General features: G+C 52.7%; 1 protein-coding gene and 1 long non-coding RNA gene across 5 annotated transcripts; one reads left to right on the forward strand and one right to left on the reverse strand.

The window, feature by feature from the left end:
- Positions 1-228: 228 nt before the first annotated feature.
- On the reverse strand, positions 229-10117 carry HAS1 (hyaluronan synthase 1). 2 transcript variants are annotated; one of them, XM_027037114.2, is made up of 5 exons: positions 9759-10117; positions 5570-6271; positions 3596-3821; positions 2861-2993; positions 229-1203 (listed from the first exon to the last, which is right to left on the reverse strand). In XM_027037114.2, exons 1-5 carry the CDS (start codon positions 9765-9767, stop codon positions 528-530), a joined length of 1746 nt encoding a protein of 581 aa, XP_026892915.1. In that variant the 5' UTR covers positions 9768-10117; the 3' UTR covers positions 229-527. The 2 variants fall into 2 exon arrangements, with proteins under 2 accessions (XP_026892915.1, XP_053066940.1); XM_053210965.1 differs by having other exon boundaries at positions 5570-6274.
- On the forward strand, positions 5316-24716 carry LOC128313287 (uncharacterized). 3 transcript variants are annotated; one of them, XR_008293782.1, is made up of 4 exons: positions 5316-6209; positions 12817-13060; positions 15958-16802; positions 23518-24716. It is a non-coding gene; the product is annotated as an uncharacterized LOC128313287 (long non-coding RNA). The 3 variants fall into 3 exon arrangements; XR_008293781.1 differs by lacking the exon at positions 5316-6209 and adding an exon at positions 12334-12588 and having other exon boundaries at positions 16559-16802; XR_008293783.1 differs by lacking the exon at positions 23518-24716 and having other exon boundaries at positions 5330-6209; positions 16559-17559.
- Positions 24717-25972: the final 1256 nt, after the last annotated feature.

A 25972-nucleotide genomic window follows, 5' to 3' on the forward strand; every position in this document is an offset into this window, starting at 1 on the left:
TGGTTAAGCATTGGACTTTAGCTCAGGTCATGATCTCACCATTCATGAGTTGGAGCCCCACATCAGGCTCTGTGCTGACAGCTCAGAGCCTGGAGCCTGCTTCGGATTCCTGGCTCCCTCTTTCTGCTCATGCTCGGTCTCTCAAAAAGAAACATTACAGACCCATGAGTCTCCAACCTTCAACCACACAGCCCCTCCATTCTCAAAAAAAAGGGGAGAGACTCAGAAGAAAATAAATAAAATTCTTTATTATGTCCTAATCACACAGTACAAATGGATATTAAATACGAACAGGGAGAAAGCAGACCCCAGGACAGCATACGGGGACCCCTGTCTCCCCCTGCCCCTAAAAATCCACACCCTGATCAATAAATACCCCTGCCCAAAGACCCCAAGTCCCAGCCCCCAAATAGTCCAGGCTGAAGAGTCTCGGGTCGACCCCCTCGCTTCACGGAGGAGGACAAGCGAGGCCCACAGAACCCGAGGCCGGCAAGTCCGTGGCTCCCGGGGTCCCCGCACGCCGGGACTCACACCTGCACGCAGTAGCCGCCCGCCCGCCGCCGGCAGAGCCTCCGCACGCCCACCCAGTAGAGCGTCAGCATCACCACCCAGTACCCCACGTAGGCGCCGGCCCCTGCGGCCAGGTGCCGGGCCTCGGCGGCCCGCGAGGGGCCGCCCCAGTCGGCCCTGGCCTCCTGCACCACGCTGCGGACCAGGCCCCCCAGCAGCAGCAACGCCCAGAGCGCCAGCGGCAGCAGGGGCACGTAGTTGGCGGCCAGCTTCCGGCGGCCGGAGGTGCCCCAGCCGCTCTGGTTCATGGTGGCCAGCGCCAGGAACTTGGCGGGCAGGAGGCCGCACATGTAGAGCGGCGCGTAGAGCGAGAGCAGCACCATGCGCGGGCAGCCGCGCAGCCAGGCCGCGAAGGCCGCCTTGGCCAGCGCCACGCCCTGCACGCACAGCAGCACCCAGAGCAGCGCCCACGGGCGGCCGGCGTAGAAGAGCCGCAGCACGGTGGCCGCCACGAAGAAGGGGAAGAGGCCCGACACCACCGCCTCGTACGTCATCCAGGCGTGGTGCCGGTGCCACCAGAGCGCGTTGTACAGCCACTCGCGGAAGTACGACTTGGACCAGCGCGTCTGCTGGCTCAGCCAGCGCAGGAAGGAAGAGGGTGTCTCGGAGTAGCAGCGGGACCGGGATGTATACCTGCACGGGAGGGACGAGGCGGGGCGTCAGCACGGCCCTCCCCGTGGCCAGGACAGAGCTCGGGGCCAGAAGAGGCCACTGCGGCGCGGCCACTGGGCTGTAAGCTTTCTTGACCTCCCCGGGCCTCCGGTTCTCGTAGGCAAGATGCGATCCACGAGGATTCCCACCTAACAGGGCTGCCGTGAGCGCTGAATCAGGATTACCAGCCCGGTTACCCAATAAATATTAGCAGCTACTACTGTTTTCACGGTGACTAATGCCACCACTGTCGTTACTAACAGCATTACAGTTACTGACCTATTACTAATGCTATCACTAATCTATTACGAATACTCTAGCACTCACTACTATTGGCAGGCCTCACGGTGAGGCACAAGCCAGGAGATGTTCCCGCCGAAGGCAGCCGCCCAACGGGTTAGAGCTCAAGGGACCCATCAAGCCCCCTTCCCGTGGCCGAAGCAGACATCCTGATCGGTCCCCACCCAGTTTCCAGCTAAGCCCACGCAAGGCTAGAATCCCTTTTAGGGAACGTCAGCAGGTGGCCGCTAGCAGTCGGTTGGTTAGGAGGCGTCCAACTATTCTATCCTCACGGGTATTACTGGACAGTGTCCGGTCTCCTTCCCCTGTGCAGCCTCCCTGCCCTGCCCTTGCCTCCTGCAGTCTGTACTCCAAACAGCAGCCGGAGGGATCCTGTTACCACAAGCAGCACCTCACCCCTCTGCCCGGAACCCTCCCGTACTTCAAAGTTCTCGAGTGGCCTACAAGCCTTTCGTAGTACGCCCGCCCCCGTGACCCTTCCGTCCTGCCCTGATGCGCTCCCCCTTGCTAGGGCTCCAGTGGCACCGCTTCCAGCCTCTGCCTCTGCCCTTCCTGGGGCATCCTAGTTAACATTTTATTCCCTGCTCCCAAACACCCTATCCCCCCTTTTCCCGGACTATCCAACCGCACGGCATGTGCCATCATCCACGTATTTACTGTGTCCCCGGGTGTCTGTGAGCATGAATTTGTGTCTCTGCTGCATTCTTAGAGCTTCGAACATTGTAATGAGGGGCGCCTGGCTGGCTCAGCGGGAGTGTGGGGCTCTTGATCACTGGGCCGAGCCCCACAATGGACGTAGAGATTACTTTAATAAATAAACTTAAAAAAAAATTGTAATAAATACTTGCTGGGTGAATGAATGCATGGGTTCTCTTGATATACCCACGTGCTCTCTGGCCCTTTCATGGGGTCTAGCTTGGTAGAATTCTTCCCCCCCTCCCCACCAGAACTTGACCTGCTGGAAGATGTACTCCCCTAGTTTCATGGAATTACAACTCTTCTTGAAGCATGTGATTCTTCTCACTCACTCACTCACTAGATCCCACTGTTTATCTCTTTCCCTTCCCACGTCACTGGGAGGAATGTGTGCCGCCCATGGTAGAGCCACCTTGCCCCGATCTCGTGTTGTGTCTCCTAGGTGGAATCCCCCGCCCTCACCTTGCCTCACTTGGTAGAGTCCACTGGGTCATGTGATCAATGGGATTGCCACCCCTGTCCCTTCTGGTGTCTTCCACTCTCCCCTAATGTCTCACTTGGTAGAGCCCACTGTGCGGCAAGGTATTTTGGGTTTGGGTAATTCCCAGCACACACACACACACCACCCAAGCCCTCAGCTTACTTGGTGGCATAACCCATGCTGAGCATGCGGTTGGTGAGGTGCCGGTCATCCCCAAAGGTGCAGTGGGTGCCCAGGAACTTCTGGTTGTACCAGGCCTCAAGGAACTGCTGCAGGAGGTGGTTCCTGTACAGGCCTGGGTGGGGAGTACAGGAAGAGCATCAGCCTCTACTGTTGCCAATACTGTCCCCAATCCTATCTCCAACCCAACTCGCCTCCGATTCCAGCCCATCCTCAACCACCTCAGTCCTGTCCTCAGCCCTACCTCCAGCCCTGATCCCGTTCTCAACACTGATCCTTCCTTAACCCTCTACCCTCAACCCCACACTGCAATCCTATGCCCAAACTTGCCCCAGTCCTGCCCCTGGCCCACACCTACATCCATTTTTGATGGTGACGCCACCTCAACTCCATCCCCAACCCCGTATCCATTCTCAGTCCTCTCCCCTACCCATCCCCATCCAAAAACCCATCACCAACCCCAGACTTGGCCCCAACCCTGTCCCTGACTCCAACCGCATCCCACCCCCTTCCCCAAGCCACCCAGCACCTATCCCCATCCACACCCTTTCTCCAACCCCACCAGACACCATCCCACCTTCCAGTCTTATCCCTAATCCCAATTCCTGCTGCAGCCCCATCTCTGTCCCCAGTCTCAATCACATCCTCAACCCGTTCTGGCTCCCCTTCTCCCCCGCCACCCCACCCATGGCCCTCCCAAGCCCTACCTCTGCTCACCTAGGGGACCACTGATGCAGGACACACAGTGGAAGTAGCTCTGACAAGCCCGCTCCACATTGAAGGCCACCCAGTACCGCAGGCTGCTTAAGAAGCTGACCCAGGAGTCCAGGGGGTTAAGGATCCGCACGTCCCCCCCAACAGCCCCCACCCGGGGGTCCTCGTCCAGCACCCGCACCAGCTCCAGGAGTGCCATGGGGTCCAGCCTCGTGTCCGAGTCACAAACCTGTGGAGTGGAAGGGGCTGGGATCAGGCCAGATCCTGAGGGGAGGACACCCAGGGGTGGGGAGCTGCTGGGATGTTCTACAGCCAATCTGAACATACGTTTGAATTTTGTCGTTATTTCCAACGCCTAATCACATTTTAAGATGACTTCCTCCCCGAGACCCATTCCCCTGTATAACACCCTCCTCTGGTGCGTGGGTGAGACCTGTAATTTGCTTCTAACCCACAGAATATGGCAAAAGTGATGGGACACAACTCTCATGATTACACTACCTTGTATACAAATGGTAAAGGAGTTTTGCAGTGTAATTTATCTTAATCTGTTGACATTTCCTGCGTAGGTCTGACCTAATCAGGTGAGCCCTTTGAAAGGGGGTCTAGAAGTCTGAGAGTTTCTCTTGCTGGTCTGGAAGAGGCAAGTTTTAGGACAGCAAGAACATGAATTCTGCCAACAAACACATGAGCTTGTTAGAGGCCCCGGGCCTTAGATAGGACCCAGCTGACACCGTGATTGTAGCCTGATGATACCCTGAATAGAGGATCCAGTAAGACTTTGCCCAGACTTTCCTGATTCATGGAAACTATGAGATAATAAGTGTTTTGTTTCCAGCGGCCAAATTTGTGGTAATTTGTTATGCAGTCATAGAAAACGAATGCAGTACATTAATGAATGAATTTCTACACTGAATGGATGAATGACTAATTGAGCAAATGAATATATTGAATAGATAAGTGGATGAATAAATGAACAAAGTAATCTCCACACTGAATGTCTCTACGTTCAATGGGTAAGTGAATGAATGAATAAATGAATGCACGGTCTCCCTATTAGATGGATAATGGATGCATGAACCGATGAGTAAAGGATAGAATTTCTACACTGGATGAAGAAAGCAAGAAATCTCTACATGGAATGGATGAAAATACAGAAATAAGAGCTACCTGACTGGCTCAATCAGTAGAGCGTGCAACTCTTGATCCTGGGGTTGTGAGTTCGAGCCCCATGTTGGGTGCACAGATTACTTAAAAATAAAATCTTAAACAAGCAAACAAATAAATCTGTATTAGATGCACAAATGAAAAAATCTTTAGACTGAGTGGATGAGTACATGGACGGATGAGTGAATGCATGAAGGAGAGTCTGCATCCAACAGATATATGAATGAGTAAAATGAATGATCTCCATATTGGAGGTGGGTGTAAGAATGTATGATGTCAACTACACTTCAACTTAAAAAGAGTAGTGGGGCGCCTGGGTGGCTCAGTCAGTTGAGCGTCCGACTTTGGCTCAGGTCATGATCTCACGGTCTGTGAGTTCGAGCCCCGGTCTGTGAGTTCGAGCCCCGCGTCGGGCTCTGTGCCCACAGCTCAGAGCCTGGAGCCTGTTCAGATTCTGTGTCGCCCTCTCTCTCTGACCCTCCCCCGCTCGTGCTCTGTCTCTGTCTTAAAAAAACTAAACATTAAGAATTTTTTTTTAAAAAAAGAGTAGAAATGAAAGAAAGAGTATGCACTCGAGAATGAATGAGTGAAGAAAGGAAGGAATTAATGAATCGCCGCATGAACGAAAACAACAAATGAGTCTGTCTCCCCGTAAGAATGAACGAGTGAAGGAAAGAATCGCTACTTTGAACGGATGAATAAATAAAGGCAGTTGGAGGTTCATTCCGATCTCTGCACCGAAAAAGGATCCCAGAGAAGGGGCATTCCGAGTGTCAGGGGCACGGTGGGGAGGGGACGCCTTCCACTCACCTGCACGTAGTCCACCGAGTCGCCGAGCGCCTTGAAGGCGGTGTACATGACCTCGCGCTTGCCGCCCCAGCGCTGCGCCACGCACACGCAGCGGTGCGTCCTCACCAGCGCCTCCACCGCCAGCCGCCCGGGGTCCTCGGCCTCCACCTCCCGGTAGGCACCCGCCGCGCCCGCCGTGGCCGCCGGCTCCCAAGGCCGGTGGTAGTTGCCGTCCCACACGTAGGTGGCGGGGTCCTCGTCGGCGAAGACCTCGCGGAACATGTCCACCATGTAGAGGTCCTCGGCGCGGTTGCCGTCCACCACCATGAGGACGCGCAGGCGCGCGCGCGGGTACTGCAGGGCGCGGGCGGACGCCAGGCACTGGCGCAGGTACGCGGGGTCCTCCTGGTACGCCGAGATGGTCAGCGCCACGCTGCGCGCCGCCGCCGCGTCCAGGGGCCCCCGCGCCGCCGCCCGCCGCGCCGCCGCCGCCACCCGCCGGTGCTCCAGGTACGCGAAGAGGCTCTGCGCCACCAGGTGCGCCGAGAGGAAAGCCCCGTACAGACCGAAGGCGAGGAGGCCGTAGCGATCGGAGGCCAGCGGCACCCCGGCGGCGTAGGCCCAGGTCATGAGGCCCAGGATGAGCAGCGCGAACGTGACGGTCAGCACCCGCCGGGCCAGGCCGGAGCAGTGGCGGGCGGCCGGGGTGGGCTTGGGCACGTCCTGCTGGGAGCGGGGAGAGGGGATAGCAAGGGAAGAGAGTTCTGAAATCCTCCTCCGGGAAGAGAAGACCTAGATCCACCCACGCCCCCCGCCCCAAGCCAACATTGCATCCCCTTGTCGTTAAAAAAAAAAAAAAAAAAAAAAATCCCCTGGGTACTGCAAAGTTATTTGAAGATAATTGTGGCAAACAGCAAGGCTTAATGCGTGATTATATGCATTCTGGTACTTTTGTTTTCACATTTTCAACAGCTCTTCAATCCGTGAGGATTACACTCAATGGAATGTCACAGGGGAACAGGGGTTCTCTCCCCGCCCCCCCCTTTCTTATCTTAGTGGCACAGAACATAATCACTCATCTCACAATCAAAGGTTTCCTAGTGTTGATACAACCATCATCATTATCTAAAATATAATGCAGTTTGACATATATCAGGTACTGCTGTAAGCCTTTTACAGAAACTGTTTTGAGAGAAAGAGCCCAGGGTGGGGGGAGGTGAAGAAGGGAGGGGGACAGGATCAGAAGCAGTTCGACGCTGACAGCAGCAAGCCCCATGCTGGACTCAAACTCACAAAGGCAAGATCACGACCTAAACTGAGGTCCCAGTCTTAACAGACTGAAACCACCCAGGCGCCCCCAGAAACTAACTTACTTTAATCCTCCCAACAGCCGTAGGAATAGGTACTATTACTATTATCCCCATTTTACAGATCAGGTCACTGAGTCACAGAGGGGGGCAGCAACCTGCCCAAGGTCACACCTGGATAGCAGAGAAGCCAAGATTTGAACCTCAGGAATCTGGTCACTGAATCACCAGCTCATATACTGATTTTACTCTTCAGGAGAGGGTGGGGGGGGACAAATAATGTTTACTGACACCATATACATGGCAAAACAGGACTGATTAGCCAGGAAGAAGGGCTCGCTCAAGGTCATGAAGCTCACAGGAGGAAGGAATCTTTTCTCTGACTTCCCAAAGCCATGGCCACCTTCTCCAACTCCACTGCTCAGGTCTCCCCAACAGGGCCAAGTGCCCAGTTCATGTTGCTGGAAGAGCTCAGAATCAGAACGCAGAGGGCGGGGGGGGGGGGGGGGGGTGCCTCCATTTTCTCATCTTGTAAAATGGGGATTTAGCTCCTTCTGCATGCCAAGGACTGCTCCATGGTGTAGATACTGTTATCACTCCTATTCCATATGAGGAAACTGAGGCACGGAGAGGTGATTCTCTAGCCCAGGGCCACTCAGACAGTTTGGCTGCATCGTCCTCTATGCTCAGCTGCCTCGTGTGTCACCGGCTCCTGCCTCATGGGCTTATTTATGAGTTAAGTGAGTTAAGATACAGATTCGTGTTGTCCAGTACAGGAGTCACCAGCCACGTGTGGCTCCTGAGCGCTTGGGAAGCAGCCAAAATGACAAAGGAACTGAAATTCTAATTTTATTTCAATATTTAAGTTTAGGAACTGATACTTAATTCAGTTATTGGAAAGCTTTTAAGTATGTCTGAAACAAGTAGGGCGTGGGAAGCCCTACTTTTTCAAGTGTAAATTTTATGAAATCTAAAAACAGATCAAGTTATCTCCAATGAAAATATAGCATCTGTATGTGATGCGCTACGCTTCTGGATTTTGAGGCTTTCCTTTGAAAAACAGAAAGGAAAGTATCTCATTAATATTTTTGTATTGGTTACATATGGAAATGATAGTTTTAAAAATCTTGTTATGAAGTTTGTTATGTTGTAGCAAATATAGTCTACTGCATCTATTCATGAAATTATAATATTTTTTAATGTTTATTTATTTTTGAGAGAGAACAAGTGGGGGAGGGACACAGAGAGAGAGAGAGAGAGAGAGAGAGAGAGAGAGAGAGAAGGAGACATAGAATCCCAAGCAGGCTCCAGGCTCTGAGGTGTCAGCACAGAGCCCAATGGGGGACTCGAACTCATGAACCGGGAGATCATGACCCGAGCTGAAGTTGGACGCTTAAATGACTGAGCCACCCAGGTGTCCCATTAAATTATGTTTCTGATAGCAAGGGTTGGCTTGGGATTCTCTCAATGCCTCTCTCTCTCTAAATAAAGTTAAAAAATAAATGGGTAAAGAAAGTAAAAAACAAAAAAACCCAATTTTGTTGCATATGAAAATGACATGAAATTCAAACTTCAGCATCCTTAAATCAAGTCTTACTGCCACACAACCACACTCCTCTGTTTACATATTGTCTGTGACTGATTTCACACCAGGCCAAAGTTGAGTAGTTGCCGTAGAGACCATATGGCACACAAAACCCTCAAATATTGACTGTCTAGCTTTGTACAGAAAAAGTTTGATGACCCTTCATACACTGAGTTGAATAAAATATATTATTGAAATTCACTTTACTTTTATGTTTCTATAGGATACTGCTTTTAGGTTCTATAGAGCTTTTGGCCTGGTGCTAATAAATGCTCAATATTAATAATTACATTATTATTTCTTCTGGAATTCTCCTTCTCTGTCCTTTTGCCCTAAACCTGGCCCTGACTGAGATTCTGGGGGTGGCCCAATTCATGCTGGGACAGGTGGGTGAACAGAGGGTTCTAATGCCAACACTCACAAACACACCTGTATCAGCTGTGGACACACAGCCCCACACATGTACTCACACATGACAAGAGACCCAGAGAGTGTGCCAACATAGGAGAACATTCATGTTCTAGAAGATCTCACTTGCTCTTAGAACTTAGTGATCCTGGGGCACCTGGGTGGCTCAGCCGGTTAAGTGGCCGACTCTTGGTTTGCGCTCAGGTCATGTTCTCACCGTTCGTGGGTTCGGGCCCCAAGTCTGGCCCTGTGCTGGCAACGCAGAGCCTGCTTCGGATTCTGTCTGTCCCTCGCTCTCTGCCCCTCCCCAGTTCACGCTCTCTCTCAAAAATAAAGAAATAAATAAACTTAAAGAAACAACTTAGTGATCCTGAGACCCCCACCAACAGCCATGCAGGGGAACTTGGGAACACGTGCCCTTGAGCAGAAAGGAGCTAAGCCTAGAAGGGAAGCCCACAGGACAAGAAACACACGGGCAAGAAGAAATAGTAACGGCTAAGGTTGGGTCCGGAGCAAGAAGAAAGTAAGGGTTAAGGTTGAACTGCATGAAATTGCCGTTTTCAAAGGGCAAAAGTGACCAGACAGCGGCGATTTCGTTTGGTTCAACTTAATAGTTATTGGACACAAAAAAGTAGAAATCCAGGCCATGTGTCAAGCAAATACCGCCCTGCCTCCCCACCCGCACCCCGCACACAGGCGCGGACTTAAAGCAGGATAAGCATGGACTTGTCACATCTATTCTACCGGCGGGATGGCCACCCACACAGGGGTATGGAACCCGAACTCGGCCTCACGGGGTCCCCGTCCTACACTGACGGCGGCCGTCACGCACAGGAGCGCGCGCAGTGCGCCCACCCACGTGGTCACACAGGTGCCAGCGGGCCCCGCACGACCGCACTCTCGCACGCACCTGTGTCATCGCTATGGCTCCGGCGGGCGCTCCTCTTCTGCGGGTTCCCGGGTCTCGCTGGGGCTGGGAAGCCCGGGGGTCATTTGAAGCCCGACGCGGGCGGGGGCGGAGGCGGGCTGACGTCAGGGCGGAGCTGGGCCAGGGGCTCTGAGGTCACGGACGAGCCGGGCAGCTCCACCCGCTTCCCGCCATTGCCCGCACCCCCGCGCCCGACGGCCTCCCTTCCCAGGGCCGCCGTCGCGCCCTTCCCTGCCCTCCGAGGCCTCCCCTCCGTCGCACCCGTCCTTCTCCGGCTCTCCGCTCTCTTCCCCCTCTGGTTTCTCTCCATTTCTGCGCTCCTCTCCCTCGCGTTCCTTCTGCCTTCGGGCGCCCCCAACGCCCGTCTTTCCCCCCGTCTGTCCGATCTCTCCCCCCGCCGCCCAGCCCCCCGCACGCCAGCCCCTCCCCTCGAAGCCCCGGGGATGGAGAAAATGCGCACACGTGCGCGACTGTGGGCGTGGCCGCCTGCGCTGGCCGTGGGGCGCGCCGTCTGCCAGGAGCTGTGAGTGGTTGTGGGTCTGCGTGTGTGCGTGTGCCTGCGTGTCCGTGTGAGCCAGGGCTGGGGAGGGGGCTGGGCGCTGGGCTTTGTCTCCCAGGGGCTCCCTGCGAACTCACAGAGTTGTAGGTCAGCTGCCCCCAGGAACCCCCGCCCTGCGACCTGAGAGCGAAGGCGGCAGTGACCTCGCTTAGAGCTCAAAGAGACTGGGTCCCGGGCATCTAAGCCCCCAGCCCCTCAGGACAAGGAGACTGTGATAAATACCATTGCTTCCATGCCCTTCTTTCCATGATTAAAAACAACAAAAACAAAAAACTGTATCTTTAAAAAATGTTTTGTTTGTTTTTAATGTTTTATTTATTTTGAGTGACAGAGAGAGGGACACAGAGAATTTCAAGCAGGCTCGGAGCTGTCAGTGCAGAGCCCGATGCAGGGCTGGATCCCAGGAACCTTGAGATCCTCACCTGAGCCGGTATCGAGAGTCCAAAGCTCAACCGACTGAGCCCCACCCGGGTGCACCCCCCCCCCCCCCAATTCTCTATATCTAATTGTTTCTGTTTCTCTTCCTGTGGACTGACAACGCCCATCTCTCTCCCTCTGTAGCTGCCTCTCTCCCTGTTCTCCCTCTGCCCCTGGCTGTACATTCCCATCTCCTTTTTTTCTTGAGTCTCTGTCACTTTGTCACTCTGGCTCTACCTCCCAGTCCCCCTGTCTGCTTCTCTCCATGTGTTCCTGTCTCTTTTGTCTCCAATGCCTATCTCCCCCCCCCCCTTTTTCTGTCTCTGTGTCCTTTTTTACCTCCTTCCCTCTGGGTTTGTGTCTGTCTGTCTCTTCATTTCTGTTGGTCTCCCTGACTTTCTTAGTCTGTGTCTCTCTTCCTTTCTCAGCGTCCTGTGTGTCTCTGCCTTTGTTTCCTTTGCATTTTTCTATCTTCTCTGTTTTCTCTTTGAATATCTGTATTCGTATCTCCCCCCTCCCTCCGCCCCATCTCCCAGTTTTTCTGTGTTTCTCCCTGTTGCTCTCAGTGGCTGTTTCCCTGTCTCTCTCTCCCTCTCTCGGTCGGTCTCCCTCGGTCTCCCCGCATCTCTGTGCATCTCCTTCTGAGGCTCCATCGCTGTGTGTGTTTTTCGGTCTCTCTCTCTCTCACGCTCTCTCATTCACTGTTTCTCTCTGTGTTTTCTGTCTCTTAAGTGCTCCTTTCTTTCTCCCTGCGGCTCCATCCGGCCCAGACTGTCCCGGAGCTTTCCCCTGCAGGACACCAAGTCCTCACTCCCTGGTTTTCCCCGGGGACGCAGGGTGTGGGGGGCCATCGCTAGGTTGGGCCTTGCCTGAGCCTGGCTGTCGGGGAGGCCAGTTCAGGGCCCAAGTGAGAGGCACCCCGCCTACCTCACCAGGGCGGGACCGCGTCTGTGACGCTGTTGCCTGGAGCCTGGGCTGCCTGGTGTCCGGCTGTGTCAGGATGATGGATCCTCCGGTGGGAGCTGAGCCCAGAGCAGGAGGGGAGGGAGATTCCTCTACCCCAGGGTGGGGGTGGGGACAGCCCAGGCTCCACTCAGAAGCTGGGCATTTGGCTGCCCAGCCCCCACCCCACCCTGCCCGGGTGGAGCAGCTGTATAAAACCAGATGTTTCTAAAACCAGAGTGTGGATGAGGGAGGAGGGACCGGGACTTTAAACCCCTATGGTTTCCTCTTCCAGCATCCAGGCCCCCAGTCCCTTCCTCCCTCAGACCCAGCAGTCCGGGGGGGCCCCCAACCTTTCCTCCCTCAGACCCAGGAGTCCTGGCCCCTAGCTCCTCCTACCTTAGACCCAGCAGTCCTGGCCCCCAGCCCCTCCTCCCTCAGACCCAGGAGCCCAGGCCCCCAGCCCCTCCTCCCTCAGACCTGGAGGAGCCCAGGCCCCCAGCCCCTCCTTCCTCAGACCCAGGAGCCCAGGAGCCCAGGCCCCCAGCCCCCTCCTCCCTCAGACCCAGGAGTCCAGGCCTCCAGCCCCCCTCCTCCCTCAGACCCGGAAGTCCTGCCCCCAGCCCCTCCTCCCTCAGACCCAGCAGTCCTGGCCCCCAGCCCCTCCTCTCTCAGAGCCAGGAGTCCTGGCCCCCAGCTTCCTCCTTCAGACTCAGGAGTCCAGACCCCCATCCCCTTCCTCCCTCAATCCCAAAAGTCCAAGCCCCTAGCCCCCTCCTCCCTCAGATTTACATATCCAGTCTCCCAGAATTCCTTGCAGGGAGAGATGACCAAGGCTTGGTGGTAGCCAAGACAAGGACAGATAGAACCAGACACTCCCACAGGAGGCAAGAGGTATTGGTGGGATGATGTCCTGCTGCCCTAACAGCCTTCTTTCCCAGAACCCTCCACTCCAGTGGAGGCCGATCTCTGTCCCTGCCCTGGGTGCACAGTGGCCCTCCCAAGATTTCAGTCATCATCAGAAAACCTCAGGGTCTGGTTTACAGAACACCAGGACAGAAGGAGTGAAGAGTGGGGAGATAATAAGGCAGAAATGGAGAAAAGAACATTTGTTCATTGTAGAGACATCTCCTGCACCGCTGGTGCTCCAGGCTCTTGGCTGGGTGATGCCAGGCCCACAGAGATGACTCAGACCCGGGCCCTGCCCTTGAGGAGATGCCAATCTTGGGGAGGAGACAGCTGTGTAAACAGAGGATCAAAGACGAGTGCATGGATGCACCAACCCCGCTGGAGAGTCAGGGAGGGCTTCGTGGTGGAGGTGATGTCCTGGAGGAGCAGAGTCTTGACTGATGGGAAATTAGCCAAGGTAAGGGCAGGGGCAGGTGGGGGGGGGGGCAGTGGCTGGTGGTTAGAAAGTGGAGTTGGAAGGGCCTGCAAGGCAGGAAATGTCCTGGGCCAGTCAGCAAAGTATAGATTGGTTGATGTAGAGGCATGTAGGTGGCGCCCTGGGGTGGGGGTGCAGTACCTGGCTGAGTTCCCCTGGAGCAGGGCTTGGATTGGCAAGTTCAGGGGCTGGGATTCGTCCTGGGGGTGCTGGAGAGCTATGCTGTGGGAGGGCTGGGTCAGCTGTGGGTGCCCGTGAGGGAGAGACTGGATGGCGGGCCCAGGGACTCTTGGCCAGGGTGTTTCTATCACGGTCTTCTCTGAGCAAGTCTGAGCCGGGATGCGGGCAGAAGCTGTGGGGCTGGAGAAGAGACGAAGCGCACAGAGAGAGGCCAAGCAGAGGTTCCTGAGAAAACCCTGAGGAGCGAGGAGACTGGGAGGCAGCTCACGGAGCCTTTCGTCTGTGCTCCTTCCGACGGCATTTGCCTCATTTCGGGCGGGTACCCTTTGCGACGATTACTTGCCTGCCTCCAAGGGAACTAGGGAGCACTTTGGGAGAGTAGATGCGGAGAGACAGAGGATGGAAGGAGGCGGGAGGGGGAGAGGGAGGAAGGAGGGAGGAGGGTGGGAGGGAGGGAGGGGGGAGAGAAGGGACGGAGGAAGGAAGGGAGGGAGAGAGAAGGGAAGAGGGAGGCAGGCTTACCTGGCCACCCAGTCTAATACGGAAACGTGCCCCACCCCGGGAGCCCCCTTCCCCTTTCCCTCCCTCTGCCCTTTCTTGTTTTTCACAGCATTTTCCACCTTCCTACCTAAAGTGTCACTTGCCCACTGACTGCCCTTCTTGGATAATGGGCATCTCCCTCGCTAGAATGCAAGCCCCCCACCAGCCACCAGCCACCAGCAGGCGTGGTCTCTGCCTGTCTTGTTTGTGACTGTTCAGGAGCCAGACCGTGGCCCGTATGCAGTAGGTGCCGGGCAAATACGTGTCGAGGGCATGAGTGAGATCCTGATGGTGAGACAGAATGGTAGTTGTCAAGACAGACGGAGAGGAAAGAGAAAGAAGAGAAGGGAAAGGAGAGAACAGGAAGGAGGGAGGGAGGAGGAGGAGGGGCAGAGAGGGGAGAAAGTGGGAGGGAGAGAGCCCCATGCTGGGACCCCCCACCCCCACCCCTACCCAGTTGCTGGGGAGCATCCCAGAGTGGCCAGTCCTCACAGGGGTGGGGTTAAGGGCTCCCAGGGAGGTGGGACCCTAGGCAAGGCGCCCCAGGATGGCCAAGATTCAAATCTGGAAGCAGACTGCCTCTGGACTTCCAGGAACTCAGAGGGCTTGGGTCCAGTGCTCTCAGGGGAGCCCTGGACAGTGGCAGCCAACACCGGAATTCTGGGAAACACCTAGGGCTCCAAGATTCTGCGGAAATCTGGGAGGGAGGGAGAGAGGGAGGCAGGGGTGACTGCAGGTCTGTCTTCTGCCTCTGGGAAGCATCTGTGGGGCCTGCGGGGCCCTGTCTTCCCGTGACCACGTCCCTGCAGCCACAGCCCAGATTCCTTCATTGCTGTCCGCGTCCCTGTAGGAAACAGAAACGGAGACAGCCACAGACTGGGAGAGGGGAGAAGGAGACTTCTTTTTCTGGGAGTTCTGTCCTCTCCAGGGAAGAAAGAGAGGAGGGGTCTCCTTTTTCAGAGAGGGAGCCTGACGCCTGAGGAGAACAGTTCCTTAGCCAGAGTGAGGCAGCAAGGAGGAGGGGACTGGGGGCCAGGACTCCTGGGTCTGAGGGAGGAGGGGCTGGGGCTTGGACTCTTGGCCTGAGGGAGAAGGGACTGGGGGTCTGGACTCCTGGGTCTGAGGGAGGAGGGGCTGGGGGCCAGGACTCCTGGGTCTGAGGGAGGAGGGCCTGGGGCTTGGACTCTTGGTCTGAGGGAGAAGGGACTGGGGGTCTGGACTCCTGGGTCTGAGGGAGGAGGGACTGGGGGTCTGGACTCCTGAGTCTGAGGGAGGAGGGGCTGGGGGTCTGGACTCCAGGGTCTGAGGGAGGAGGGGCGGGGGTCTGGACTCCAGGGTCTGAGGGAGGAGGGGGCTGGGGCAGGACCCCTGGGTCTGAGGGAGGAGGGGGCTGGGGGCAAGATTCCTGGGTCTGAGGGAGGAGGGGGCTGGGGGCAGGACTCCAGGATCTGAGGGAGGAGGGGCTGGGATAGGACCCCTGGGTTGAGGGAGGAGGGGGCTGGGGCTGGACCCCTGGGTCTGAGGGAGGAGGGGGCTGGGGCTGGCCCCTGGATCTGAGGGAGAGGGGGTTGGGACAGTATCCCTGGGTCTGAGGGAGGAGGGGGCTGGGGCAGGACCCCTGGGTCTGAGGGAGGAGGGGGCTGGGGGCCTGAACTGGGTCTGAGGGAGGAGGGGGCTGGGGGCAGGACTCCAGGATCTGAGGAAGGAGGGGCTGGGATAGGACCCCTGGGTTGAGGGAGGAGGGGGCTGGGGCTGGACCCCTGGGTCTGAGGGAGGAGGGGGCTGGGGCTGGAGCCCTGGATCTGAGGGAGAGGGGGTTGGGACAGTATCCCTGGGTCTGAGGGAGGAGGGGGCTGGGGCAGGACCCCTGGGTCTGAGGGAGGAGGGGGCTGGGGCAGGACCCCTGGGTCTGAGGGAGGAGGGGGCTGGGGGCAGGACTCCTGGGTCTGAGGGAGGAGGGGCTGGGGTCTGGACTCCAGGGTCTGAGGGAGGAGGGGGCTGGGGCAGGACCCCTGCATCTGAGGGAGAAGGGGGTTGGGACAGGACCCCTGGGTCTGAGGGAGGAGGGGGCTGGGGGCCTGAACTGGGTCTGAGGGAGGAGGGGGCTGGGGCAGGACCCCTGGGTCTGAGCGAGGGGTCTGCACTTCTGCGTACTGCAGAGGACTGGCCCTGGCCTCTCTTCCGAGCTCAGACAGGAGATCTTGTGAGAACCAGGTTACCCTTACACGCATGGTTTGGCCATGTGCCTCCGCCACTCCCTTCCGGAAGCAGTCCACTGTGAATCCCAAGTCCACTTCCAGCACAGGCCAAGGCCTGATGAGCTTCCATGGAAGGAACACAGCCATCTGAGTCAGAAGACAGATGCGAGGATGTGGAGTTGGAGGCAAAGTCTGGGGCCCCAAGGAGGGCCTGGTGACTTGTGTGCTCTTGGCAAGGAGCCGTTTCATTCCCCTGAGCCTCTCTTTCCTCATCTGTGAAATGGGAATATCTCAAGTTGTCAGCCTAAGAGTCAGAGAGAGGGCTTCGACCTGGCATACTGCCACGTGAGATACGTGTTAGCTCTTCCTGAAGCGGCCGCACGGAGGGTCTCCGTGAATGATTCAGGTGGCAACAGGGGGACTCTCCACCTGTCCCGGCCACCTCACTGGTGCTCTGGGGAGTCAGCCCGGTAGGGGCCTGGAGGGGCCCACGGTCTGGAGTCAGCTGCTCCAGGGTTCCGAGGCTGGTGGCCTTAGGCAAGCTATGTCCCACCGTGGCCAGGTGTCCCACCTGCAGACCAGCAGAGCCCACGACCCCACTGTGTGCGTGGACGGGACTGGGCTGGCCATGGAGCAAATCTCTGGGCCCCGGCCTCCTCGTGTCTGGAGGAGAGTGAAGATCCTGCCTACTCCAGGCTATTTCGAGGAGCTCAGACAAGTTTAGGGAGCAGACGGCATGCAGCAGAGATGGTGTGTCGAGGAGAGTTGCCCCTGTGGGCTCCAGACGGAGGAAGTCAGAGGAGCAGGTGAGATGCCTGGAGCCCCTTTCGGTGTTGGGTGCTGCAGGCATGCGCCCTCCGGGGGCTCCAGTCACAAAGCTGGGAGACGAGAAAAGGAAACAACGCAGACTCTGCTTTCCACCTGGTGCCAGCACCCGGGCTGCGTGTTTCCAACCCAGCTCTTATCCTCCCCGGGGCAACTCTGATTCCTGTACTGAATTCCCTTTCCCAAATGCCAAAACTGGGACTCAGGGAGGTGATGAAGGAAAGTGCCCAGGAGCATGTGACCGGAAACTGGTTCCACCATCTACTCTTGGTCTGAATATCCAAATGTCCCACCCACGGGTCTGCGGGCCTGGGGTGCTTTTCAAAAGCCACCTCATTAACGTAACCAAAGACACCCTCATCACTCCCAACGCAGGAAATTCCAACAGATTTGGTAGCTTTATGCCAGAAACAGAGATAAAGATCAAATAGATATTTCTTATTATGCATCACGGTATCACAGATGTTAACATACAAGCCACCTAGCAGGGAGACCACTTAGCTAAAGAAGATAAGGTCCAGGGGTGCCTGGGGGGCTCAGACGGTTAAATATCAGACTCTTGACTTCCGCTCAGGCCACGATCTCATGGTTCGTGGGATGGAGCTCCACGTCAGGCTCTGCGCTGACAAGAGTGGAGCCTGCTTGGGATTCTCTCTCTCCCTCTCTCTCTCTCTCTGCCCCCCCCCAGCTCTCTCTCCCTCAATAAATAAATAAATATCAAAGAAGAAGAAGAAGAAGAAGAAGAAGAAGGAGGAGGAGGAGGAGGAGGAGGAGGAGGAGGTAAAGTCCTTGCCCTCCAAGAGAACAGACTGGGCAAAAGGTATATGTAGAAAACAAAAACTCTAACAAAAATGTGCACAAATGGTCATAGCAGCACTCTCCAGGGCAGCCAGATGTTCTGGATGTTCTCCAGAACATCCCAAATGTCCATTGACGGATGGAGAGACAAAAGTGTGGTCCATCCATACAGCAGAATATTTTTCAGCTGTAGAAAAAGGAACAAAGCCCTGATGCTGGCTATAACGTGGATAAGCCTCACAAAGAGAGAGAAGCCATATGTAAAAGGTCACGTATCATCTGATTCCACATAGTTGACATGTCCAGGACAGGCAAATTCACAGAGTCAGAAAGCAGATTCAGGTTGCCATGGGCTGGGGAATGGGGAGTTACTGTTGGCTGGCTACATAGTTTCGGTCTAGGGTGATGAGAAAGTTCTGGAACTAGGCAGTGGTGATGGCTGTGCAACAATGCAAATATGCTTACTGCCACTGATTTATGTACTTAAAATGGTAAATATTACGTGTATTTTACCACAATTTTTAAATTATTTTTTTATTTTTTTTTAAATTTTAAAAGTTTATTATTTATTTTAGAGAGAGAGAGAGTGTGCATGAGTGAGGGAGAGCTGGCGGGCGGGAGGGGGTGTGGAGAATCCCAAGCAGGTTCCTTGCTCCCAGCATAGAGCCCAGCTTGGTGCTCGATCCCACAAACTGCAAGATCATGACCTGAGCTTAGATGCTTAACCAACTGAGCCACCCAAGCGACCCCACAATTTTTTTTTAAATTCACACCCAGCATGAAACCCAGTGTGGAGCTTGAACTCATGACCCTGAGATCAAGACCTGAGCTGAGATCAAGAGTTGGAGACTTAACCGACTGAGCCACCCAGGCTCCCATACCACAATTTTTAAAAAGAAAAAAAAAAAAAAAAAAAAAAAAAGGTGTGTGGATATCTGGTTGATGATTGATTGATTGATGAGATTGAGGATGAGTCCAGTGACTCACAGACAGACAGACATGAGCTCAGACTTTCTTCCTCCCATGAGTCTCTGCCTGAGAGCTGTAAGATATGCAACTTCTCTGTCTCAGATTCTGCCCCCGCCTCTCTTAAGGGGCACAAAAGCCCCCATTTCCTCCACCATTGTGAAAGCTCAGGCACAATATTTGGTTGGTTTTCTTTTCTTTTTTTATAGTTTATTTATTTGTTTTGAGAGAGAGAGTGTGTGTGTGTGTGTGTTTGCAAGAGCACAAGCAGGGGAGGGACAGAGAGAGAGAGAGGGAGAGAGAGAGAGAGAGAGAGAGAGAGAGAGAGAAAATCCCAAGCAGGCTCCATGCTGTCATTGCAGAGCCTGATGCAGGGCTCAATCTCATGAACTGTGAGATCATGACCTGAGCCAAAATCAAGAATTGGATGCTCAACTGACTGAGCCACCGAGGCTCCCCAATTTTTAAAGATTTTATTTCAAAGTAATCCCTACAACCAACACGGGGCTTGAACTCATGACCCTGAGATCAAGAGTCACATGCTCTACTGACTGAGCCAGCCAGGTGCCCCAAGATGCCCGGTGTCACAGACATGGTTCACCTTGCGATGGAATTCAATGCTCTACAGCCTAGCAATAGCTTGTAGATGTTTTCTCACCCCCAACCAACCACAGAGATGCCCTGAGGACAGTTTGTCCTCAAGAATCTTTAAGGCAATCATTTGAAAAGCAATGCATAGGGAAGATTCTGTAATACCAGGAAGGGACACACCACAGAGGAAAGGCTGTGTGGTTGTTACTCCATCAAGACTTGAGGGTGGGGAGGAAACCTGTTATCTGCAACCAGTACAAATCATGGTGGCCGCCCTCGTTGAGCCGCTTCTATTGGGGCAGTCACTGTACCACATCCCGACTCTTCCTGCCTCTGAGCTCAACAAGCTCCGAACTGGCTAACCATCGTCATCACCAAATGACAGAAAAAAATCTGGCTTCGACAGGGGAAATGATTGCCCTAAGGTTTAAGGTCACAATGTCTTTCTTTTTTTTTTTTTTTAAGTTTATTTATTTATTTTGAGGTGGGGGGGGGGCAGGGGCAAAGAGAGAGAAAGAGAACCCCAAGCAGGCTCCACACTGTCAGCACATACCCCAATGTAGGGTTTGAACTCACGAGTCATGAGATCATAACCTGAGCCAAAGTCAGATGCTTAAGGGACTGAGCCACTGAGGTGCCCCAAAGATCGCAATTTCGAGGAGGCAGAGCTGAGTCCCATGGGACCTCCAGGACCAGTCTCTTCGTGTGGGGACGCATGATCACTGCTCTGGAAGGCTACTGCTTCCCTATTACCTTCATTTCCCCAAGTTCTATAATAATAATTTTTTAATGTGTATTTATTTTTGAGAAAGAGAGAGACACAGCTTGAGCAGGGGAGGGGCAGAGAGAGAGGCAGACGCAGAATCTGAAGCAGGCTCCAGGCTCTGAGGCATCAGCACAGAGCCCGACGCGGGGCTCAAACTCACGAACGGTGAGATCATGACCTGAGCTGAAGTCAGACACTTAACCAATTGAGCCACCCAGGCGCCCCTATTTTTTTTTAAAGTTTATTTATTTATTTGAGAGAGAGAGGGAGGGGCAGAAAGAGAAGGAGAGAGAAATCTGCACTGTCAGTGCAGAGCCTGATGCAGGGCTCAAACCCACGAACCGAACCGTGAGATCATGATCTGAGCTGAAATTGAGTCAGTCACTTAACCGACTGAGCCACCTAGGCACCCCTATAATAATTATTTTGGCCCCTCTGCTTTCTCCATAAAGCTCCGGACCTCCTCTATCATGCCCACTCACAGCCGATGTACTTGCTTTATGTTCCACCAAATCTACCCTCCTGTCTGTGACTACATCACCGTTCTCTGCTTTTGCTTCCATGACCAGAAAGCAAGTACCCCTGCCCAAGACCTATCCTTTTTTTTTTTATTTTTTATTTATTTTATTTTTTATTAAATATTTTTTTCAACGTTTATTTATTTTTGGGACAGAGAGAGACAGAGCATGAACGGGGAGGGGCAGAGAGAGAGGGAGACACAGAATCGGAAACAGGCTCCAGGCTCTGAGCCATCAGCCCAGAGCCCGACGCGGGGCTCGAACTCATGGACTGCGAGATCGTGACCTGGCTGAAGTCGGACGCTTAACCGACTGAGCCACCCAGGCGCCCTCCAAGACCTATCCTTCTACTTCTCTTCTGAATCCCACCCCCGCCTTCTCCAGAGCTGTCCTCCTTTGTTTTCCCCTCTTTCTCCTGTCGCAACAGTATTTTCTCTCTGAGACTCCATCATTCCCATCAGCACCCTGATATGGTATTGAACCTATTTTATTTTTTATTAAAAAATTTTTAAACATTTATTTTTGAGAGAGAGAGAGAGCATGTGCACAAGTCGGGGAGGGGCAGAGAGAGAGGGAAACAGAGGATCTGAAGCAGGCTCTGCGGATGAGGGGCTCGATCCCACAAACCGTGAGATCATGACCTGAGCTGAAATCAAGACCTGGACGCTTAACCCACTGAACCACCCAAGTGCCCCAGGAACTCTTATCTTTTAAGAAATTAATTCTTAGATGCCACATCCTTCTTTAGTTTCCAACAAATTCCTTGGCTGTCTTTCACAGAAAAACATCCTGAAGGAATACTGTATGTTCAATATATTGATTTCTTCACCGTGCATTTTTCCATAACTCACTCCAAAGAGTCTGTCGTCCCCTCCATTCCGAGTGTGCCCTTGTCAAGCTCTCCAGACTCTAAGGATACATTTCCCACCTGGCCTTTTCCTGTTCTTCTTCCAGATAGTTCTAAGTTCTGGTGTCCTGAGAAGAGTAAAGGCAGTCCTCCCAACAACAGTATTCCCAAGGCCCTGAATCAATTAGGTCTTTTCAATTTTAAGTCACTTACAATTTACAATTATACCTAACAATGTCTTAAACCAGACACTTACTCTTTACAAAAAAAAAAAATTTTTTAAGATTTTATTTTATTTTTAAAAAAATTTTTAATGTGTATTTATTTTTGAAAGAGAGCAAGAGCGGGGGGAGGGGTAGTGAGAGAGGGAGACACAGAATCGGAAGCAGGCTCCAGGCTCTGAGCTATCAGCACAGAGCCCGACACGGGGCTCAAACTCACGAACTGCGAGGTCATGACCTGAGCGGAAGTCGGACGCTCAGCCGACTGAGCCACCCAGGCGCCTCTAAGATTTTATTTTTAAGTAATCTCTACATCCAATGTGGGCGCGAACTTACAACCCTGAGATCAAGAATCACACGCCCCATGGATAGAACAGCGCTTCTACAAAAATTTTGGAAATGGAAGGGTGTCTTGGTGGCTCAGTCTTGGGTAAGCATCCAACTTCAGTTAAACGTCTGACTTCGGATCAGGTCATGATCTCACAGTTTGTGAGTTTGAGCCCCTCATGGGGCTCTCTGTTGAAGAGAGACCCTTCAGATCCTCTGCCTCCCTTTCTTTCTGCCCCTGCCCCACTCACACTCTCTCTCAAAGATAAACATTAAAAAAAAAAAGAATTTTGGAAATGGATACTACTAGGTTAGGTTCTGTTTCAGTGATATCATTAAGGACAACATTTATTTTATTTTGTATTTATTTATTTATTTATTTATTTTCTTGGAGGTCACATATATATTTTTTTAATTTTTTTAAACATTTATTTATTTTTGAGACAGAGAGAGATAGAGCATGAATGAGGAAGGGTCAGAGAGAGAGGGAGACACAGAATCTGAAGCAGGCTCCAGGCTCCAAGCTGTCAGCACAGAGCCCGATGCGGGGCTCGAACTCACGACCATGAGATCATGACCTGAGCCAAAGTTGGACACTTAACCGACTGAGCCACCTAGGCGCCCCATCACATATATTTTTTAATTAATTAATTATTTTATTTACATCCAGTTAGCATGTAGTGCAACGATGATTTCAGGAGCAGATTCCAGTGATTCATCCCCTACATATAGCACCCAGTGCTCATCCCAACAAGTGTCTTCCTTAATGCCCCTTTGCCCATTTAGCCCATCCCCCATCCCACAACCCCTCCAGCAACCCTCTGTTTGGCCTCTATATTTAAAGTCTCTTATGTTTTGTCTCCCTCCTTGCTTTTATATTACTTTTGCTTCCCTTCCCTTATGTTCATCTGTTTTGTATCTTAAATTCCTCATATGAGTGAAATCATATGATATTTGTCTTTCTCTGACTAATTTTGCTTAGCATAATACCCTCTAGTTCCATCCACGTTGTTGCAGATGGCAAGATTTCATTCTTTTTGCTTGCCAAGTAATACTCCATTGTATATATACCACATCTTTTTTTAAAAAAATTTATACATTTATTTATTTTTGAGAGCCAGAGACAGAGCGTGAGTAGGGATGGGGCAGGGAGAGAGGAAGACACAGAATCTGAAGCAGGCTCCAGGCTCTGAGCTGTCAGCACAGAGCCCGACGCGGGGCTCAAACCCACGAACCATTAGATCATGACCTGAGCTGAAGTCGGACGCTTAACCCACTGAGCCACCCAGGCGCCCCTCGCATCTTTATCCAGTCATCCATTGATGGACGTTTAGGCTCTTTCTATACTTTGGCTATTGCCGATAGCGCTGCTATAAACATTGGGGTGCACATGCCCCTTCAAAACAGCACACCTGTGTCCCTTGGATAAATACCCAGTAGCGCAATGGCTGGGTGGTAGGATGGTTCTATTTTTAATTTTTTGAGGAACCTCCATACTTTTTCCAGAGTGGCTGCACCAGCTTGCATTTCCACCAGCAGTGCAAAAGAGATCCTCTTTCTCCACATCCTTGCCAACATCTGTTGTTGCCTGAGTTGTTAATGTTAGCCATTCTTACTGGTGTGAGGTGGTATCTCATTGTGGTCTTAATTTGTGTTTTCCAGATGATGAGTGATGTTGAGCATTTTTTCACGTGTCTGTTCACCATCTGGACGTCTTCTTTGGAGAAGTGTCTATTCAGAGAACATTTACTTTTAATTCTTCCATTTTATCATCCCCCAATATGGTGGCTTTCTTCCTGGAGACTGCCACCTAATGGCTGCAAGACAGCTGCCACAGCTCCTAACTTCACACCACAGCACTTCAAGTCAGGAAGATGAGGATGAAACGGGAATCACTGAAGATTTTTAAAAGAAGTAGGGTATGTTCAGATGTGTATTTTATAAAAATTTCTCTGGAGGCACACACAGAAGACACAGTTTAGAATGTTCCCAAGGGAGGAAGGGTAACAAGTGTGGATGTGACCAAGAGTCAAAAGGAAGTCACAGTCTTTCTGGGAATTAAAGTGAAAAGAATGGCAGAGGGCACTACTATTCATCGAGGAGAAGGGCTCAGATGCTGAGAGAAAACAAGAGACATGGGACCCCATGGAGCGTAACTCTCAAATTTCCAGGTCTTTGGGAGTCTGACTTCCCCAAACCAGACTTCTTGGATGCCCCTGCCTGTTTCCCATAAGCCGTGAAGTATATGCAGGTTTTATTCTTTGCTACCAAGTGGCCCATGATTGACACACCAGGACTTGCAGAACTGACAGAGGCAAAGTGACTAAGGTGAAAAAAAGGGCAAGTCCCAAGTGGACTCTGATTCCTGAATGTCCACATTGTCTAATGTGTGTAAGGCCAAAGGGGAAATGATTTTGGGGTTGGCCCTGGTGGGGCAAATTCCTGCCTGTATTGCAAAATCCCTGACCCCTGTGGTGGCTGATATCCTGAGTGGCCTCTGTGAACCTCAAAGTCTTTCAGTAAACTGCAGTGCCTGAGATGGTGAAGCCAGATTGCCTGGGCTGGAAACCCAAATGTACCCTTGACTCCTTCCGCAATCAATCAGGCCATCTAACCCAGGGGTTGGCTAACATTTTCTCTAAAGGGCCAGAATAGTAAATCTTTCATGTTTTGCAGGCCGTAGTGTCTCTATCACAACTATGCAACCCTGCCATTATAGCGTGAGTATAGCCATTGGCGATATGTAGACGATGAGCACGGCTGTGTGCCAATAAAACTTTATTTAAGATGCTGAAAATGGAATTTTATGTCATCTCATTTAACACAGATTATTATCCTTTTGGTTTTATTCAGTAATTAAAAAATATAAAAACCAGGGGCATCTGGGTGGCTCAGTCGGTTAAGTGTCAAACTCTCGATTTCGGCTGAGGTCATGAAATTGTGGTTGTGAGATCGAGCCCCGCATCCGGCTCCGTGCTGAGTGTGGAGCCTGCTTGGGATTCTCTCTCTCTCCCTTCCTCTCTCTGCCTCTCCCTCACTTGCTCTCTCTCCGTGTCAAAATACATAAACTTAAAAAAAAAAAAAAGACCTGAGCTGAGATCAAGAGTCAGACACTTAACCAACTGAGTCACCCAGGTGCCCCAGAAGAAAAATCATGTGAAGACACAGTGAGAAGACATCCAAGTACAAGCCAAAGAGGGAGCCCTCAGAAAAAAACAGTCCTGCTGACACCTTGATCTTGGACTTTCAGCCTTCAGAACCATGAGGAAATATGTTTCTGTTGTCTAAGGTGCCCAGTCTGTGGTGGTTTTGTTGAGGCATCCCTAGGAAACTAAATATTCTGTTTCTCTTCATGGAATTCTATCAGTGATGGCTCCCAAACCCACCAAATTACCCTGGTATGGTTATTTTATTTTTAATGTTTATGTATTTTTGAGACAGAGAGAGAGACAGAGCATGAGCAGGGGAGGGGCAGAGAGAGAGGGAGACACAGAATCTGAAACAAGCTCCAGGCTCTGAGCTGTCAGCACAGAGCGCGACGCAGGGCTCGAACTCACGAACTGTGAGATCATGACCTGAGCCGAAGTCAGACGCTTAACCGACTGAGCCACTCAGGCGCCCCCTGGTATGGTTATTTTAAAGAAAATAGCTGCAAAATCCTTTGACACTTCTCCCCATGAGAGGTAGGGTCTGTGCCCTCTCCTCTTGAATCTGGGTGGGATCAGGACTACTTTGACCAATGGAATGTAGTAGAAATGACACTACGTGACTTCCGAGGCTAGGTCAGAAAAGGCCATGAGGCTTCTACTGGTTCTTTGTTTTTTCTTTTAACATTTATTTATTTTTGAGAGAGAGAGAGAGAGCGCATGAGCGGGGGAGAGGCAGAGAGGGAGACACAGACTCTGAAACAGGTTCCAGGCTCTGAGCTAGCAGCACACAGCCCTGCTCGAACTCGGGAATGGCGAGATCATGATCTAAGCCAAAGTCAGAGGCTTAACCGACTAAGCCATCCAGGCACCCCTCTACTGGTTCTCTTGGGACTCTCGTTCTGGAGGAAGGCAGTCATTATGGAAGAAATCTGATTATCCTGGGGCGCCATGCTGGAAAGGCCTTGTGT

The sequence above is a fragment of the Acinonyx jubatus genome, chromosome E2 (assembly GCF_027475565.1).
Source record: "Acinonyx jubatus isolate Ajub_Pintada_27869175 chromosome E2, VMU_Ajub_asm_v1.0, whole genome shotgun sequence".
NCBI lineage: Eukaryota > Metazoa > Chordata > Mammalia > Carnivora > Felidae > Acinonyx > Acinonyx jubatus.